Here is an 18,093-nt window from a genome sequence, read left to right on the forward strand (position 1 = left end):
GCGAAACGGGGCCAGAGGCACGGCGCTCGCCCTGTTCCCCTAGGCGCCCGCCCCCTCCCTAAGTCCAATCAGGACTCTGCTTCGTGGGAGATCTCCACCGACCTAAAGGATAAATCTAAACCATACAATCTATGTCGGTTTGATCCAACGGCCCATATTCACTTGAAGGGACTATAAAACCAGACCCCCTGGCCCCTGGAGGAGAGAGCCTCTCAACCCTAATTCATTGTTCTTCAAGGGAGAAGAACCCTCTGATCAAGCTTAGAGCCACCACATCAATTAGATATCTAGATTAGCATAGCTACATAGGATTAGAGCTAGAAGGAGTCAATCTTCGATTGGTTTCCGGATCTATCAAGAGGATTCTTGGTAATTCTCTAATTGTGCTTTTAATTACTTTCTAATTATCTTTGTTCTTCAATATTATGAATATGACTTTGTTCTACTTCAATATATTGCTTATGACTTTGTTCTACTTGCTTATATTCAAGATTATATTGTTCTTAGTTTATCATAGTTATGTACTTGGCTTAGTTAGATTGGATTTATATAGATGCTTAGGATCGTATAGCGTTTATCCATTGGATCCATGGGTAAATGACAGATATTGTGTAGGCGTGGTGCTTATACCGTATTTATCTACGATTGTACCTAATATGCCAGATCGTGGGGTGGTTCGTGATAGTGACAACTTCATTGATTCTTATATAGTCCCCCTCTCGTGTATTGGGCTGGCAGAGCAATATTATTACAGGGGAGTGATTGCTATGTTTCTCATTTACCTTGCTAATATCACTATGCATGGGCATAGTCTTGTCTCGCAATGATTGCTAAGTATGCTTGCACTAACTATGATATGCTAGACTATATAGTTAAGAATAACTTAGGGAATATTCTTGTAGTTCATTCTAATACCATGCTAATGACTTTCTAGAGTATCTAATTGAGGTGCTTATCATATTTATTATGTGGCTAGACCAGATTAATTATCTTTGTCACTATTCATTATTTCATATATCTTTTATGTGACACTTATCCTTGTATGAAGAGTTAGATAAATGTTCTCAATTATACATGCAACGATAGATACTCAATCTCATATTCTATTCTGTAATCAATATTGATGATTGTTAATCCCTTCCCAGTGGTAAAAACATAAATAACGATACCTGGAATACTTCCCGGTTAAAATGCTACATCGGTATTGATCTGTGCGCTTGCAGATCTCATTCATTATTTCTTTAGAAGAGCAATTGCATATTTCAATACCGCGTCTCTCATGTCATGTTGGGGATGACAACTTGGCTTAAGTGGTGTGAGGGATAGGTTTGGCATTTTTTGGCACCATTACTAGATTTAGAGAACTTAGTCTACTTTTGGTAATGATGTTAAGAATACCCAACAGTACGCCGAAGACGCACTTTTCGGGGTTGAGCTTGATCTTGTTGGCGCGTAGGCCACTGAAAGTGATCTCGAGGTCCTGAATCAGGTCTCCTCGTTTCTTTGACTTGACGACGATGTTGTCGACGTATGCCTCGACCGTTGACCCTATATGCTTGCCAAATATGTGGAGCATGGATCGCTGGTATGTCGCCCCAGCATTTCGAAGCCCGAACGGCATGGTCACATAGCAGTACATCCCAAAAGGCGTAATGAAAGACGTCGCGAGCTGGTTGGATTCTTTCATTTTTATTTGATGGTAACCAGAGTATGCATCAAGGAAAGAAAGGGTCTCACATCCCGCGGTAGAATCAACAATTTGATTGATACATGGTAATGGAAAAGGAACTTTTAGACATGCTTTATTTAAACTTGTATAATCGACACACATCCTCATTTTCCCATTATTTTTCTTAACTAGTATAGGGTTTGCTAACCAGTCGGGATGGTGAACCTCCTTGACGAATTCGGCCGTCAAAAGCTTGTGGATCTCCTCACCAATGATCTTGTGTTTCTCCTCGTCGAAGCGACGCAACCGTTGTTTCACTGGCTTGGAACCGGCTCGAATTTCCAAAGAGTGGTCGGCGACTTCCATCGGTATGCCTGGCATGTCCGAGGGACTCCATGCAAACATGTCGGCGTTTGCACGGAGAAAGTCGACGAGCACGGCTTCCTATTTGGGGTCGAGGTCGGCGCCGATTGTCAGCACCTTGCCGTCGCAGCCATTGGGGTTGAGCGGGATCTTCTTCGTTCCTTCTGCCGGCTCGAAGCTGCCCGCGTGACACTTGGGCTCTAGGGCCTCTGTGGCCAAGGCCTTGAGCTTCGAGGTGAGCTCGGTGGAGTTCTCGATAGCTTCTCCATACTCGACGCACTCGACGTCACATTCGTACGCGTGCTCATAGGAGGAGCTGACGGTGATGACCCCCTTGGGCCCGGGCATCTTCAGCTTCAGGTAGGTGTAGTTGGGTATAGTCATGAATTTGGCATAGCCCGAGCGCCCGATGATGGCGTGGTACGTGCCCCGGAATCCTACCACTTCAAAGGTAAGAACCTCCTTCCTAAAGTTGGCCGCCGTGCCAAAACAGACCGGTAGGTCGATTCGACCTATTGGCAGCGCCTTCTTTCCTGGTACGACACCATGGAATCCGCCCGCGCTTGGTTGGAGTTGTGCCCTCTCGATGCCGAGAATGTCGAGGGTCTCGAGGTAGATGATGTTTAGGCTGCTGCCGCCATCCATCAGCACCTTCGAGAGTCTGGTGTTGATGATGATGGGGTCGACGACGAGTGGGTAGACGCCTGGGGCGACTACCTTGTCGGGATGGTCATCTCGATTGAAGGTGATGGGGGTGTTTGACCAGTTGAGGTACTGGGGCACCGCCATCCTTGCCAGAAAGACCTCACGATGTTCCCTTTTGCGCTGCCTTGCAGTTAGCTGCGTCGAGGGTCCGCCGTAAATCATGTAGCAGTCGTGGACGGCTAGGAAACCCTCGTCTTCTTTGTCCTCCACCTTGTCGCCACCCTTTTCTTTCTTTTGGTCGTCCTTCTTAAGCCCTAGGCCGTCGAAGTGTCTTTTCAGCATGTGGCAGTCTTCAAGCTTGTGGTTCGCCCCACCCTTATGGTAAGGGTAGGGCTCCTTCAGCATCTTGTCAAAGATGGCTCCCTCAGGGGGCCCTCGAGGTCTTTTACGATCCAAAGCGGCGACGAGGTCGTCGTCGAGAGCCTCCCGTTGGAACGGCTGTGCTTTCTTGTTATTCTTGTTCTTCTTGGGTCCTCGACTAGGGCCCTCGTCGTCGTCGGCCGGAGACTTGCCTTTGCCTCTTTCGTAGCTGAAGAAAGCGCTGACTGCTTCCTCGCCTGCGGCGTAGTTCGCCACTATGTCCATCAGCTCGTCGACGGTCTGGGGGCGATTCCGTCCCAATTCTCGCACCAAATCTCGGCTGGTGGTGCCCGAGACAAAGGCTACGATGACGTCGTGGTCTGGGATGTGCGGCAGTTCGGTGGGCTGCTTTGAGATGCGTCGAGCGTACTCACGGAGAGTTTCTCCTGACTTCTGCTTGCACTTGCTGAGATCCTACGAGTTGCCGGGCTGTATGTAGGTCCCTTTGAAGTTTCCTTCAAACACTCTGACCAAGTCGGTCCAGTCGTGGATCTGGTTGGCTGGGAGCTCCTCGAGCCATCTGCGGGCGGTGTCAGAGAGAAAAAGAGGTAGCTGTTGGATGATGGCTCGATCGTCCCCTCGAGCGCCTCCCAACTGACAGGCTAACTGGAAGTCCACCAGCCACAGCTCTGGCTTGGTTTCGCCGTTGTACTTAGCAATGCTAGTCGGGGGTCAGAACGGGCTATGCAGCGGCGTGCTGCGGATTGCTCTGCTGAACACATGAGGGCTCGGTGGTTCCGGGGCCATCCGGTCCTCGTCGCTGTCGTATCGCCCGCCGCGATGGGCGCAGTATCCGCGCTCCTCTGCGTCCCCATGTCGGCGACGACGATACTCGTTAATGTCGTGTCTTGCGTCGTGTCACCGTTGATTGCTGACAGGGTGGTTTTGGACCGGCACCGTCGTCTTTCCTCGAGGAGGTGGTTGCTGATGGACTAACACCTCCTTTTCATTTTTGATTGGCTCGTCACGCCTCTCCGTGGTTGCTCCTCGATGTCGAGAAGCTGAGTTCTCGGCCTGCTGAACTGCCACTACCTGAAGTAGAGTCTGCACCTCGTCTTGAATTCGCCGTGCTTGGGAGTTCGAGGGCTCAGGCATGTTTCGTAGCAGCATTGTCGCTGCCACGACGTTCTGGCCTGCTCGGGGGAAGCGGCTGACGGGTTGTTCTAGCTCCCCGTCCTCGACGATCTGTCGATGTACTTCTCGAGCCCGTCTGCGGGCACCTCCGCCAGGTGGGCATGGTTGGTCCTACTCGAGGATTTGCTCGAGCAGGACAAGGCGCTCGTGATCTTCATCGAGTTTTGCTTTGAGCTCCCGTAACTGCGCAAGTTGCGCGGCTTTGTCTTCTTGCGGCTGGGGGTCGACCTGACCATCGTTCCCAGGCGTCCTGGGTCCTCCCTTACTATGGGAGCTCGACCACCGGTGACGGCGTCCTGTGTTTCGTCAGTGGTTTCCACATCCCCGTCGATGTTGAAGCATTCCCTAGTAGGGTCGTAGCTGTCGGACTCAGAGTCGGAGTCCGGCTTGGCGGTGTAGAAGCATCCACGTCCCTCCTCCAGCAGCCGTTGCCTGAGTGAGGTGATCGTGTATCGCCTAGGTCCTAGGCATTGGAGGCCTCGCACCTGGGAGAAATCTGGTAACTCGGCGGCTTGCTACCGCGCTCCAACGTCACGCGGGAGGACCATTGGTCGCTCCACGTACGTCTGAGCGTTCGGACATATCATCCTGGCAAGCGATGCCGCGGCGTTGTCCAGGCCGAGCGGTAGCGCTCTTCTTGGGGTGAACAGCCTGTGTGGTAGCAGTGTCATGGAGGACGAGTGTGCGCAAGGCACATCGTCTCCTAACGTCGTCGCGCGATCCTCATGACGTCGAACCGTCATACCCGTGGCTTCGGCGCGCAGGGCTGTCGGCTCCTGTGTCACCTCCCGCCTGGCACGAGCCGGTGACCGTGAGGAGGCAGATGAGTGATGGTGGCGCTGTCCACGCCTCTTCTTGGGCGGGGGGGCATGGTGGCAAGGCCGTCTCGGAGCCCTCAATCGTGCGGGCGCAACGCGAGCTCCTCCCGGTCCTTTGACCGCGAGCAGGATCATGTCATAGCCGAAACCGGTAGACATGAACTCGAGGCTCCCGAACCAAGTCACCCTGGAGTGCAGAATCGGTGAAGCGAGAGTGGCCATCTGGAAAGAGATGGGAAATCGGTGAAAAACACGTAGGACCCCTACCTGGCGCGCCAACTGTTGGTGTTTTCCCTCCGGGGGGTCACACCAACGAGTAAAACTTGTGTGCGTGCTCTCCTTTCCAGATGATGATGCAAGAAAAGACACAAAGATTTATCCTGGTTCGGGCAAGAGAAGGCCCTACGTCCAGTGGGGGGGATGTTTATATTATCTTGCACCTAAGTGCTTGTACAGGGGTGAATACAAGCCAGTATGGATGAAGAATGGGTATGGTTGCTCTTCTACGTATGTGTCGTCTTGTGTATCCGCTCCTGAGCTTCCCCTTTTATAGTCCCAAGGGGAGGCCTAGGTTACACGCATAGGTGACAGAGTAGGGGTCGATAGGGGTGTGGCGCGCTGACCTACTCGAGGCCTCCGTATCGGCGTGGCCTCAAACCGTGTTGTCTTGGTACCTTGATGATGGTCACGCGTGCCCCTGAATCCTGCTCTTGCACGCCGTCTGGACCGGTTTATCCGTTGTACGCTTGTACGTCATGGTTGCAGCTGCGTCAGAGTGGTTGAGGTGCCGCCACTCGTCGCCTGACCCTTCTCCTAGAAGGCGCACGCCTGCTCGAGGGTCAGGTGTCGTACAAAGCCTTGCTAAGCAGGGCGCTGACCTTGGACGTCTCGAGGGGGTCTTGACGGGACGTTCTGACCACCTCGCTGCACCCTGGCGTGTTCTGACCCGTTTGGTGGGCAAGGCTGCAAAAAAGAACGATGGGACGGGTGCTTGTTCCCTTATCACGCTTCCCGTGACTGACGGGTTAGGTGAGAACGCGGCTGGCGCATTAAATGCCAGGTGGCGGGCAGCGTCCTTGCGCTCGAGGCCTTTCGATTCGTACGAGCCTATTTCCGTATTCGACGGTCGCCCCTTGGTCGAGCCCCGGCTAGTTCGCACGACGCCCTTTCCGTGTTCGAGGCTGCGACGTCGATACTCGCGTATGCGACTGGGGGGCGTCGAGTCGGGGACCTCGATTTACGTACGGGCACTCTCGTTATGTGCATCAGTTAGGGTACCCCTTACTGATACTGTCGACAAGCAGTATAATCATCATCATACTTATTGTCCACTCGTTCTTCCTCCTTGTTTTCGTCCTTATGCTTCTCTTTATCCATTGTGTGGAAATTATCAAAACGCTTGAGAAGCGCAGCAAGACTTTTATCCACACTAGCAACAGCTGCCTCCACCTTTGTAAGCTTGTCATTAGTGGCAATCTGCGTGGCCTCCAATTGCCCTAGCTTTTCATGCGTCACCTACAAGTCATTATCAAGCCCCTCTGTGTGCAGCTTCATGATAAGAACCCGCTAGGGTTTTTGGCCAATCTTTCGATGAGAGATGCTGGGTAACTCGATTAGTGAAAGGAGTTGATGTTCACGGTCTGACTACAGCTCTCCAAGGCCATGCCTTAGCAACCGATACACCACCTCCAATGGCTGTCACGATCTTGTGGAGCGCGACAACAAGCCACTAGGGCACTCGCCCTGCAAGCAATCAAAGAACCAGCAAGAACAAGTAGAACAAGTACTGAATTACTAGATGTAAACAAAGGTTTCAAACTCAATCTCCAATGAAGTGGGGTTTCGAAAATAAGAAGACGGGTGGCTGGATCAGCACGCGCGTTGGCAAGCAATTAGCAAAGGCTAAACTTGATCTAATCAAAATCCAACTGTGTGGCGGTAGCTGTAGGGACCTTAAGTACCCTAAAGGACGACCAAAGGAGGTCTAGGGTCATGGTTTAACCCTAGGACATGTCCCTAATAGACCCAACTTGATACATGGGCCATCAGCCCAAAATAAGGTGACGCACACTAGTACACAAAACCACTATACAGGCGGTTCCCAACCCCTTTTCACAGGTGGATTGGAGAACCGCCTGCGCTGGGTGCCTGTGGAAATCAAGATTTTCCACAGGCGGGTAACTAAGAACCGCCTATAGAAATAGATTTCTACAGACGGTTCAGTTATGCCACCTTCCTGTAGAAATGAACTTTCTACAGGCGGTTCAGCTAAGCACACCACTTGTAGAAATGAACTTTCTACAGGCGGTTCTCATTATGTAACCGCCTGTGTTAAAATTCTTAAATCTCCTGCCCATTTCCAATTTTTCCCACCAGAACCTATTTTTCATTTTATATTTTAATATGTACATACAACATACATATATATATATATACACATAATATTCAAACTACTAAAGCCTAGAGATCATGTCAACCATTGCAGCATGCAATTCATTTATATATATTGTTACTTTATACATAAGGTTACATTAATTACAAACATGATCACACATCATTTTTTTGTTACATGCATCAGAGGTTTCACCTCTGAAACCTCTACTCTAATAACCGGATCGAGTTAGCTTTAGCCTACTAATCTCCCTTAGCGCTCCGTATTTAGGCTTTGCTAGGGCGCTGGTCCGATCGTGATATTTCCCTTCACTGGGAATGACTTCTCGCAACATGAATTTGTAGAGGTCCTCAACTATGTTGTATAAAGTGGCTTCACTCATGCTCTTTGCCTTTTCAAAGTCTTTTTGCTGCATAGGAAGTTAGAAAACATCATATATTTAATGTTCATAATACATAATTAACAACCTGAATTACTTAGACCATTAATTACATTATAAGGGTTAGTCATATATCTTGTGCCCTCTCTCATGAACTCACATACGTAGAATCCACAGTGGACCGATCCTAGTGGTTGCTTGTGACACTATATAAAGAAAAATAGCATATTTGTGAGTTGCAACATGATGCGTATTCTATGTATATAGCTAGCGAGAATAACTTGGTAAACTTTCATACGTACTGGCCACTTATAAAAGAACCTCAAAGGCTGCCCCGGTATTCCTGACTCGCACTTTCCCCCTTTAATCTTATAAAACCTATAGGCCCTATGATATCAAAAACATTCTGCAAGTTATTGTCAAACTGTTATAAAATTCTGTATGCATATTTTACTTAGCTTACCGTTCTAAGAGAGAAATGAATGATGCATAAGTTGCTGGTTCATAGTCTGCGGAGTCTAGGACATGCACGCGTCCATGCTTGGGATTAATCATTAAGCAGATCCAGTGGTCCCTGAGAGAATAAACTTTGTGATCAAAGTGCGCATTTTAACTATTAATACGATGCATGCAAACTAACACTTACCAAAAGTGACATGGTGCGAATATTAATTCCCTGTCTTGAAACTCTAGCATTGTCATGGCTAGGTAGAGGCCGTAACTAGCTATTTGTTTCTTTTCCCTTTTCTTTATTTCATCCTCCTGCTCTTTTGGATCCAAACCTTTTAAGGAGTCATGATCTTTTCCGATCCTGAAAGTGTGCTTGTCCTCACATATCCTCATTGGGCTCATATACGCGACCCTTTTATTGGCATTAGTACTTGGATCCGGACCGTACCGCATCTGTTGCTGTTCATATTGCATTTTGCAATGTGCACTTATATGTTAGTATTAAAATTCAATATAACTCACAAATAATAACTCAGAAATTTAAAGCATTGTATGAGTGACACTTACAATGCAAACACAGTTATGAGCTGCACGTCGAGCCTTTGTAGGTTCATCATTAACCACATGTCTTCGAAGGTCACAATTGCTCTTGTACGATCACTATTAAATGGCTCTGCTGGTATATCTACACTGATCGTGTCGATGTGAACAGAAGATGCTCTCATATACCAGTCATGGAACCTTTTTACACCACCTGGGACCTTTTTAAGTTTATCCCAAGTGAGTAGAGGCCTACTCAGCTCATATTTCTTAGGGACATATTTATAATCATCTTTAGTGGGTGGCCTAATATTTACAAAAGCTGGTTCAGACTTCTTCGCTGCCTTCTCGTGCTCAGCCAAGTCAACTAATTTTGTCGTGCGGCTCATTGCAATTCTTGACAAAAATAGGGCGGTACCAGCAGACTTCCTCTTCTTTGGCTCGTATGGGAAAATCAATTTGGGCACCGAAAATTTTAACTTTTTTGGTGGTGGTGGTGGTGTCGTCTCGTCATCTTTGGTTGGTTGTGGTGGTGTCTCGACATTTTTGGGTGGTGGTGGTGTGGAAGATTCTGGTGGTGCTGGCGAAGGTTGTGGTTCAGGTGATGGTGGTGGGGATGGTGGTTGAGGCATTATAGGTGAGGATGGTGGAGCGAAGATCGGAGAGGGTGGTGGACTCGGAAGAGATATGGTACCACCAACATCTGGAAGGGACGACTCCTGAGTCAGTGGTACTTATCGGGATGAAGGTTGTGGTAGCTCAGACAACAGGACGTCCCGTCGAGGCCAAAGAATGAAATTCTTGATAGCTTGTCCTAGCTTCTCAATACCCTCAGGACCAGGAATGTCTAGCATGTCATCCTCATATCCTTGGATAATTATCAGCACTTCCACCCTACAGTACACCTCTGGAATTTCGCTACCATGAAACTGGCGCCCCGGGATTGCAAGTCCTGTGGCTACTTCCCTTGTACGATTATTGTTAAGACCGTACCTTATGACTAGGGAGCAACGAATAGGACTTTCAATCTCGTCAACTGGATAGCGGTCCTTGTTTCCAGTAGATGCGACACTACTTGGGACAACTGGAGCCTGTTGTGATGTTGTCGGGGCAACCACTAGCTGCATCTGGCGAGGCTGACCACTCAATTGGCTAGACATTGCAGACACCAATCGCTGCATCAACTCAGGAGGAGGATCGGAGAGCATTTTATTCATCACCTGTTCGACTTCTTTCTTAGCTTCCTCCTTAAAAAAATTAGACAATTCTTCCTTGTAACGATCGCGTTTTCTATACATTCCTTCCACTCTGGTCCTAATCCTTCTTTCCATCCTTCCTTGGATGAGGTACCTCGTACACAACCAGGATGCTCTGGGTTACCTAGAGCAACAGTAAGAACATCCTTCTCCCTTTGTGGCTTAAATTCGCCCGCTTGCTGCTTAGCTGCCACCGCGAAAATATTCTTCGTTGCCTCTTTGACCATTGGGTCAGAAAATGATAACCCAGACTTGGCTTCCTTTGCTGGTACACGAGCATGAATCCACCTCGAGGCCCTGCGACCAAGTTGGTCAGGGAGCGCTGGCAGACCCTTAGCCCTCCGCGCTTCATCCTCTTGCTCCCATTGGGCAAGCTTGCGCTGGTAACCACCAGTGCCTAGGTGGTGGTGGTACTTGTTCCTTTTTGCGAGCTCAGATTTGAATTCGCTCAAAGCTTTGAAGTCATCAGAACTCCTCTGCTCTAGAAACACCGCCACTGACCAACCGTGATTTTATAGCTTTTTGTCGGGTCCAACCCTTTCTTTGCCCACTTAGAATTCAACTCGGACTTGTAATTCCTAAACATGGTTCCCCACTACTTCAATGTGTGCTCTTTTATGATGTCTTCTGAACCCTAAGGTAAACAAACCTTGTAAGCAACCTGTTCCACATTCTTGTGATCTCATTTTTGTCCACATTTTTCCACTCTGTGACTGTGATGTCAAGATGGTCCCTAACTAAGAAACCGAGTGCATTACGCTACTTAGGTAAGGTCTCCTCTCGAGCTAAGGGCTGTCCTGTCGCACTGACATCTATAACTCTATAGGTTACTTTTGGGAACTGATTCAATCCTCTTTCACCTCGTTTCCTTTTGTTCCCGGTCTCGGTGGTCGTCTCCGTCGTCGGCTCAGGTGCACTTTCATGTGCAACTTCTTCTTGGGATAGGATTTCCTCCATTTCTTTCAATTGAAATAGCACCTCCTATTCATATAAAGACATGTATTATTCTTCACAAATACCGAGGCACATAAAAGTATAGAAACATATAATTATGAATGAGTAATTCACCTCTTCTATCTCTAGGTTGTAATCAGGGTCACGTGCGTACTCACGACGGGCGTTCCTCTCTATGTGAGGATCAGGAATGTCGCTTACCGAGGTCTCATACGAAGGAGTTGACTCACGTGACCCTTCTGCCTGCTCCGTGTTGTGGGACCCTTGTTCCTTCTCTGTGTGCTCGGGCCTTTTTTCTTGCTCCGTGCGGTCGGACCCTTTTTCTTGCACGGTGGGGCTAGACCCTGGTGCCTTCTCGATGCGGTCTAACCCTTTTTCTTGCACCGTGGGGTTGGACCCTGGTGCTTGCTCCATAGGGCCAGACCCTTGTGCCTGCTCCGTGTTTTCACTTGGAGAAGTCGTCATTGCAAGATTCTAAAGCATATATGTTATCAGAAATGTTATATAGTATTGTATGAACAATGAAGATAAAACTCTAAGTTGTCAACCGTTGACTTATAAATAGTTGACTTATAAATAATTACATCACAAAACTCGCATAAGCATCATGTATATACATAGACACTTCAATTAAAAGTAAATATTTGCTACATCTTTTCTAGAAAGCTTACTAAATTGTGAACAACTTTGTTCTTTAAAATACTATAACTACAAATGTGCTTAACCAAAAATTGTGTTGTTTAGCTTTTGCGAAAGCTTATGAAATGTACTACAACTCATATATTTACCTTAAGGCAAGATTCACATCTTAACTGAGGTAAAGAATATAAACATGCAAATCTATTAAGAATAAGATAGGGCATTTGTTATTTTTATATCTCTTAATCTATTATTCCTAAATTCATGAAACAATTACCAGACCTCCAATATCACATGAAAAGCATAACACAATAATTTTATATTTATTTGAGCACTACTACTACAGTTATGAAAAAGATAAATACAACAAGCAATTAAAACCTAACTAACTAAATCTATTTTTACAGCTAAAATTTCAAACTAAAATATGTAATATTATTGATCTACTGCATAGAGAATTTCATAAGGATTAGAAAAAGTCTATATTTGCTATTTTACGATTTTTGTAGCATTTACTATGATTTTCCAAATATGAGCCAATTTCCTTCCAAAAACAAATCATCTGGTCACTGACGTGTGGGCCCCACACGTCATGATCTTCTTCAACCTCGCGCATGGGAGGGTTCTGTGCCTGTGCTGCGTAGGGGAGGGTGGGGGACCTTCTCGGTGGTGCGCATGGGAGGGGAGGGGGTGGGGGACGGGGAGGTGGGGGTGGTCGGTGGCGGCGGCGACGACGGGGAGGCCGTGGGGCAGCGGTGGGGCAGCGGCGGGGCGGCGGCGGCGGCTGCAGCGTGGCCGTGACCGGAGAAGAGAGGGGCGGTGGGCATAGAGACTAGAGAAGAGAGGGGGGTGGGCATACCAGGTGGGCATGGAGGAACGGTGGCGGAGACCGGAGGCAGAGCGGCGAGCTCGACGGCAGCGGTGGTGAAAATCGGGCAGCCTGACGGCATAGGTTTGAATTGAACTGGCGCCTTCGGAACTTAGAAATTTTTGGGTCTGGGTGCGACCTATATAAGGGCGGCATTTCTATAGCCGGTTGGCATTGACCACCGCCTGTAGAAATCATTTCTATAGGTGGTGGTCAATACCAACCGCCTGTACAAATTAAGTTCTCTTATATTGTTTCTACATTTCTTTTTTTATTTTTAGTGTGATATATTATTTGTATATTGATATTATAATATGATTTTCCTAACATAATTTTTCTATATTCTTTATTTGTAACATAATTATGTTGTTTAATATATTATTTGTAACATAATTTTTCTATATTCTTTATTTGTAATATAATTATGTTGTTTATATATATTATTTGTATATTTATATTATAATATGATTATATTGTTTCTACATTATTTGTAACATAATTATGTTGTTTATATATATTATTTGTGTATTGATATTATAATATAATTATATTGTTTCTACATTTCTTTTTTCAGTGTTATATATTATTTGTATATTGATATTATAATATGATTATATTGTTTCTACATTATTTGTAACATAATTTTTCTATATTCTTTATTTGTAACATAATTATTTTGATTTCGGAACCCTAGACGGCTACACGCAAGTTTGTTCCACTCCTCAAGATCTCATCTCATATATAGCACCTTTTTGCATTTAACAAAGCGTTACGAAAGTGTAATTCTAAATCGAAACATCTCACATATAGTTTCATAAATTTGAGTGAGATTACATTATGACTAGAGTTTACATGATGAATGACAAATATAATCTAGCTAGTTACTATTCTTCCTTGTCCATTAGCGCGCACCCAAAGCAAAGAACTTTGTGGGTTGCTTCGCTCAACATTTCTTATCTTAGCAGGATAGTCGTCCACAAAGAGGGACATGTTGCTGAACTGGTTAAAATCCTCTAGATCTGATACACCATCAACTCCGATTGCTTGTTGCTTTTCTGGAAAAACTACATGCTTCAACTTGTCAGTAGTTTTCTTCTCATTCTTAGAAAGGATCTGTTCTGCATAGAACACCTGTGCAGCACGGTTATCAAGGATCCATGGGTCATCTTTGTATTCCACCTTACTTAGATCAAGAACTCTGACCCCATAATTATCCACTGTGACATGTTTATCTTCTACCCATTGACATCAAAACACGGGGATCTGAAATGTACCATAGTCTAGTTCCCATATGTCCTCGATGAAGCCAAAGTATGTAATAATATCACCAGTTTCATTGTCTATGGCCTCGCATCGAACACCACTATTTTGTGTCTTGCTCTTTTTATCCTTGAATTTGGTATGAAATGTGAATTCACTTATGTCATAGGTTTGCCATGTTGTCACTTGGCGAGATGGTCCACATGCCAAAGCCTTGATGGTTTGTTCCTCAATTGTTCCCCAGATGGAATATCCTGCTCCCTTAGCCATATGTACAATTGTTTCTTGTGTTCCTTCATTACCCAATCATTCATTTGCCTAGGATTATGTTCTCGAAGCTCATTCAAGTGTTGATCGAGCAAATGCTCCATTATCGAGAGGTGATGTAAGATGTTGTGATGTGCCTCAAGGACTGTATTATAATCTGGCGAGATGAATGATTTCCGTCCAATCCTCCCACTTCCATGTAGCCTACCCTCATGCCTTGACGGAGGCAAACCTATTGCGATCTGGTCTTTTAGGACACTATTGCAGAATTGTCCTCCGGACTCAATTGCCTCTTCAGTACAGTACCCCTCTATCATGGATGCCTTAAGACGAGCATGAGTTGATACATAGCCATTTAGTATTGCCATAAAACGCTCGTACATCCACATTTCATGCAGGTACATGGGACCCAATGCATGTATTTGTGGAACCAAGTGCACCACAAGGTGCACCATGGTATCAAAGAATGATAGGGGAAAACACATTTCAAACTGTGACACTGTCTCCACAGCGAATTCATGAAGGGATTCTAACTCATCAGGGTCAATTACCTTTTGTGTGACCTTTTTGAAAAAATAGCATAATCGTGTGACTGCCATCTTCAAGAACACTGGATTTATAGCCCTTATTGCAATAGGGAGGAAAGTAGTCAGCATTACATGACAATCAAGTGAGGTGTAGTTGGTGAGTGTAAGGTTTTTCATTAACACAATACTCCGTATACTAGAGCAGAATCCAGAGGGGACTTTCAAATTCTTCAACCACTCACACATCACATGTTTCTCATCTATGTTGAGGTTGTAGCTTGCTACTGGGAGATGGTACTTTCCATTTTCTTGAAGAACAGGATGAAGCTCTTTTTTATACCTAACTGTACCATGTCGAAGCGTGAATTGAGTCCTTCCTTTGTCTTCGTCTTGATATGTAGCAATGTGCCAATTAGGCTTTTGAACACATTCTTCTGGTCGTGCATACCATCGATCGCGTGTCGTATGTCCAATTCTTTCCAGTATGCCAAATACTCGAAGAAAATGGACTTCTTGAATGTTGTCCCTAGAGTTGGTTTGACATCCTTTCTTGGTTTTCCATCCTTTGTCTTCTTTCCGAACACAAAGTTGATGTTGCTCACTATTTTGAAAAATCTCTGGCCTTTGCTATTACCTGATGGTGCATCTGAGTTCCTTTCATCATTATTGTCGAAGTACTTATCCATCTTTTTCAGGCGGTACCTGTGCCCTTTTGATAAGAAGCATCTATGCCTCATGTACACTATTTTCTTAGATGCATTAAGGGACACGTAATGTGTTCCATCTATGCACACCACACAACCAGCTTTCCCTTGATTTGCCCTGACAATGTGAATAGAGCAGGGTAATCATTGATCGTAACAAAAATAATTGCTCTTAGTGTGAATAAATCTTTGTGATACTCGTCCATCATTTCAACACCTTGTATCCATAACATTTTCATCTCCTCCATTAAGGGCTCCAAGAAAACATCCATGTCAACTCCAGGTTGGACTAGTCCAGAGATAAGTATGGTTAGCAAAAGGTATTTTCGCTTCTGCATCAACCATGGAGGAAGGTTGTAGATGGTGAGAATCACCGACCATGTGCTGTGCTTGCTGCTCCTCTCAGCAAATGGATTCATTCCTTCGGTACTCAGTGCAAACCTAACATTTCTTGGTTCGCTGGCAAAGTCTTGATGGTTCTCATTAAAATCTTGCCACTGCTTTCCATCGGCTGGATGGCAAAGCTTGCCATCATTTTTGTGCTCATCCGAAGCATGCCAACTCATAAGTTTTGCTTCGTCAGGGTTAGCAAACAAACTCCTCAGTCGATCTACCATTGGAAGGTACCACATCACTAAAGCATGAATCTTTTTCTGCACATAATAATCAACCTCTTCATTATCTTTGCTGGTGGGTTTTGAACTCTGCTGGGTCTTCTTTCGCTTCTTCCCTGCTTTACACATGGAGGCAGCACAATCCTCCTATCGATAGTCTTTATTTGTCTTATACCGACTTGCACCACACTTTGGACACCTATCCAAGTCCTTGTATTCATCACTGTGATATAGGATACAATGATTCCTACACGCATGGATCTTCTCGACACCCATAGTGAGCGGACTGATCAGCTTCTTTGCATGGTATGTGTTAGCAGGCAATTTGTTCTCCTTGGGAAGCATGTCTCCGATAATACTTAAGAACGTATCGAATCCAACATCAGACATACCATACTTGGCGTTTGCCATCAATAGTTTTAGCATAGATCTCAGCATCGTGAACTCTTTGGTACAACCCTTGGACTCATCATACAGAGGCTATTCAGCTGCCTTCTTCAAGGCCTCCATCCCTTTCATTAATAACATTGATGGTTTAGTATGACGATGCAACATTGCCTCTAAGAATTTAAAATCTTCCGCGGCTATATCATTTGGTAAGACATGAGTTATGTCATCAGCATTTCTCCCAGCAAAACCACTAGCAGTAACATTTGGCACAACAAGTTCCCTTTGGTGTGTGTCGTGGAAAAACTAAAATCCTTCATCATGCATGCCTGGACCATCGGCGTCAATATTCGCAGGGTCCGCAATTGTATAAGGTGCCGAGCTACCCTCTCCATGCTTTGTCCAAATCAAGTAATGCTTCATAAATCCTCATCAGACCAGATGAGAAATGATTGCTTTAGTATCTTCATAGATGTTAATATTTCTGCAGTCGATGCAAGGACAATATATGTGCTTCGTCTTTGTTCTCAAAGCATGGTTCTTAGCAACATCAACAAACCTATGGACCTCAGGTATGTATGATGGATCTAGTCTTCCTAAGTTATACATCCAGAAGGACCGCTCCATCATGAGCTGTGCAAAAATTAGTAAATTAATTGATCTCATGCAAAACAAGTAGTTTAGGAAAATTTCAACATGTGAAGATGAAAACCTCCAACTTGTATATCTATCCAATTTGTAGACCTCAGAGCTAACATTAAAAATAAAGACAAAACCCTAAGTAATAATTCAAAAAAATAACTAACAACTAAATCAAATTGACAAGGTAGAAAAACACCATTGATGGGATCAACTAAATATATACCTTGATTCACTATAATAAATTTGAGAAGGAAACATGGAAATGGTCAGAGGAGAGGCATCATCTTAAGCAACCTCATACATGAAAAATACATATTGCATAAAGAAATCAAATTTACATAAAAATAACATCCTAAACAATAGAAAACTTATCTTTCTCTTTCTTCCCAAGCATGGAAACACAATTCATGGAAAGCACTACATATATATTTCTTGGATTCACTAATTAGAGAAGAAAACATAGAAAAAAAGAGAGGAGAGACTTCATCTAACCATCTTAAGCAACCTCATTTGAGCAAATATAGTCTATACCTAGCTATTCTACTCTCTCTCTCTCATGGTGAAACCTTAGATCCAAAAAGTAGCTCTAATTGAGCAAGACGGCACAAAAAGAGCCTTTAGAGGCATCAACTAACCTTTCTTAGCCACCTCCTTCCAAGAAATGAAGATCAAAACCTCCCCCCTTGTATTTTGGAAAAACAGGACCTCCAAGATGTGTTCCAATGGAATGTGGCTGCGAGCTACAGTTCTGCCCGAGGAGGAAGAAGGGGGTTCTGGGGTATTTATAGAAAGAATAACATAGGCGGTTTGCTTAAGAAACCGCCTGTGTAAATCCTTTAACACAGGCGGTTCACATAAGAAAACTGTCTATGTTAATGCTCCATTTACATAGGCAGTTTTCTTATGTGAACCGCCTGTGTAAAACCATTAACAAAGGCGGTTCACATAAGAAAACCGCCTGTGTAAATAGAGCATTAACACAAGCGGTTTTCTTATGTGAACCACCTGTAAAGACCCATTTACACAGGCGGTTTTTAAATCTTGTCGTACAAATTGACACCACAGGCGTGTTACAACTAAAACCGCCTGTGAAAATTTTTTGCCCCCGCCGGCTTAGATGTGTACTAGTGGCAGCACCCTAGACAGCAAGACCTCTCGATGGTAA

General features: G+C 45.1%; 1 protein-coding gene across 1 annotated transcript; it reads right to left on the reverse strand.

Annotated features, from left to right (window-relative positions):
* Nucleotides 6,331–12,609, reverse strand: LOC8069574 (cell surface glycoprotein 1). The gene is made up of 4 exons (XM_021456195.1): nucleotides 12,319–12,609; nucleotides 11,135–11,494; nucleotides 10,898–11,047; nucleotides 6,331–6,564 (listed from the first exon to the last, which is right to left on the reverse strand). Exons 1-4 carry the CDS (start codon nucleotides 12,607–12,609, stop codon nucleotides 6,331–6,333), a joined length of 1,035 nt encoding a protein of 344 aa, XP_021311870.1.

Source organism: Sorghum bicolor, chromosome 3 (assembly GCF_000003195.3).
Source record: "Sorghum bicolor cultivar BTx623 chromosome 3, Sorghum_bicolor_NCBIv3, whole genome shotgun sequence".
In the NCBI taxonomy this organism is placed as follows: Eukaryota; Viridiplantae; Streptophyta; class Magnoliopsida; order Poales; family Poaceae; genus Sorghum; species Sorghum bicolor.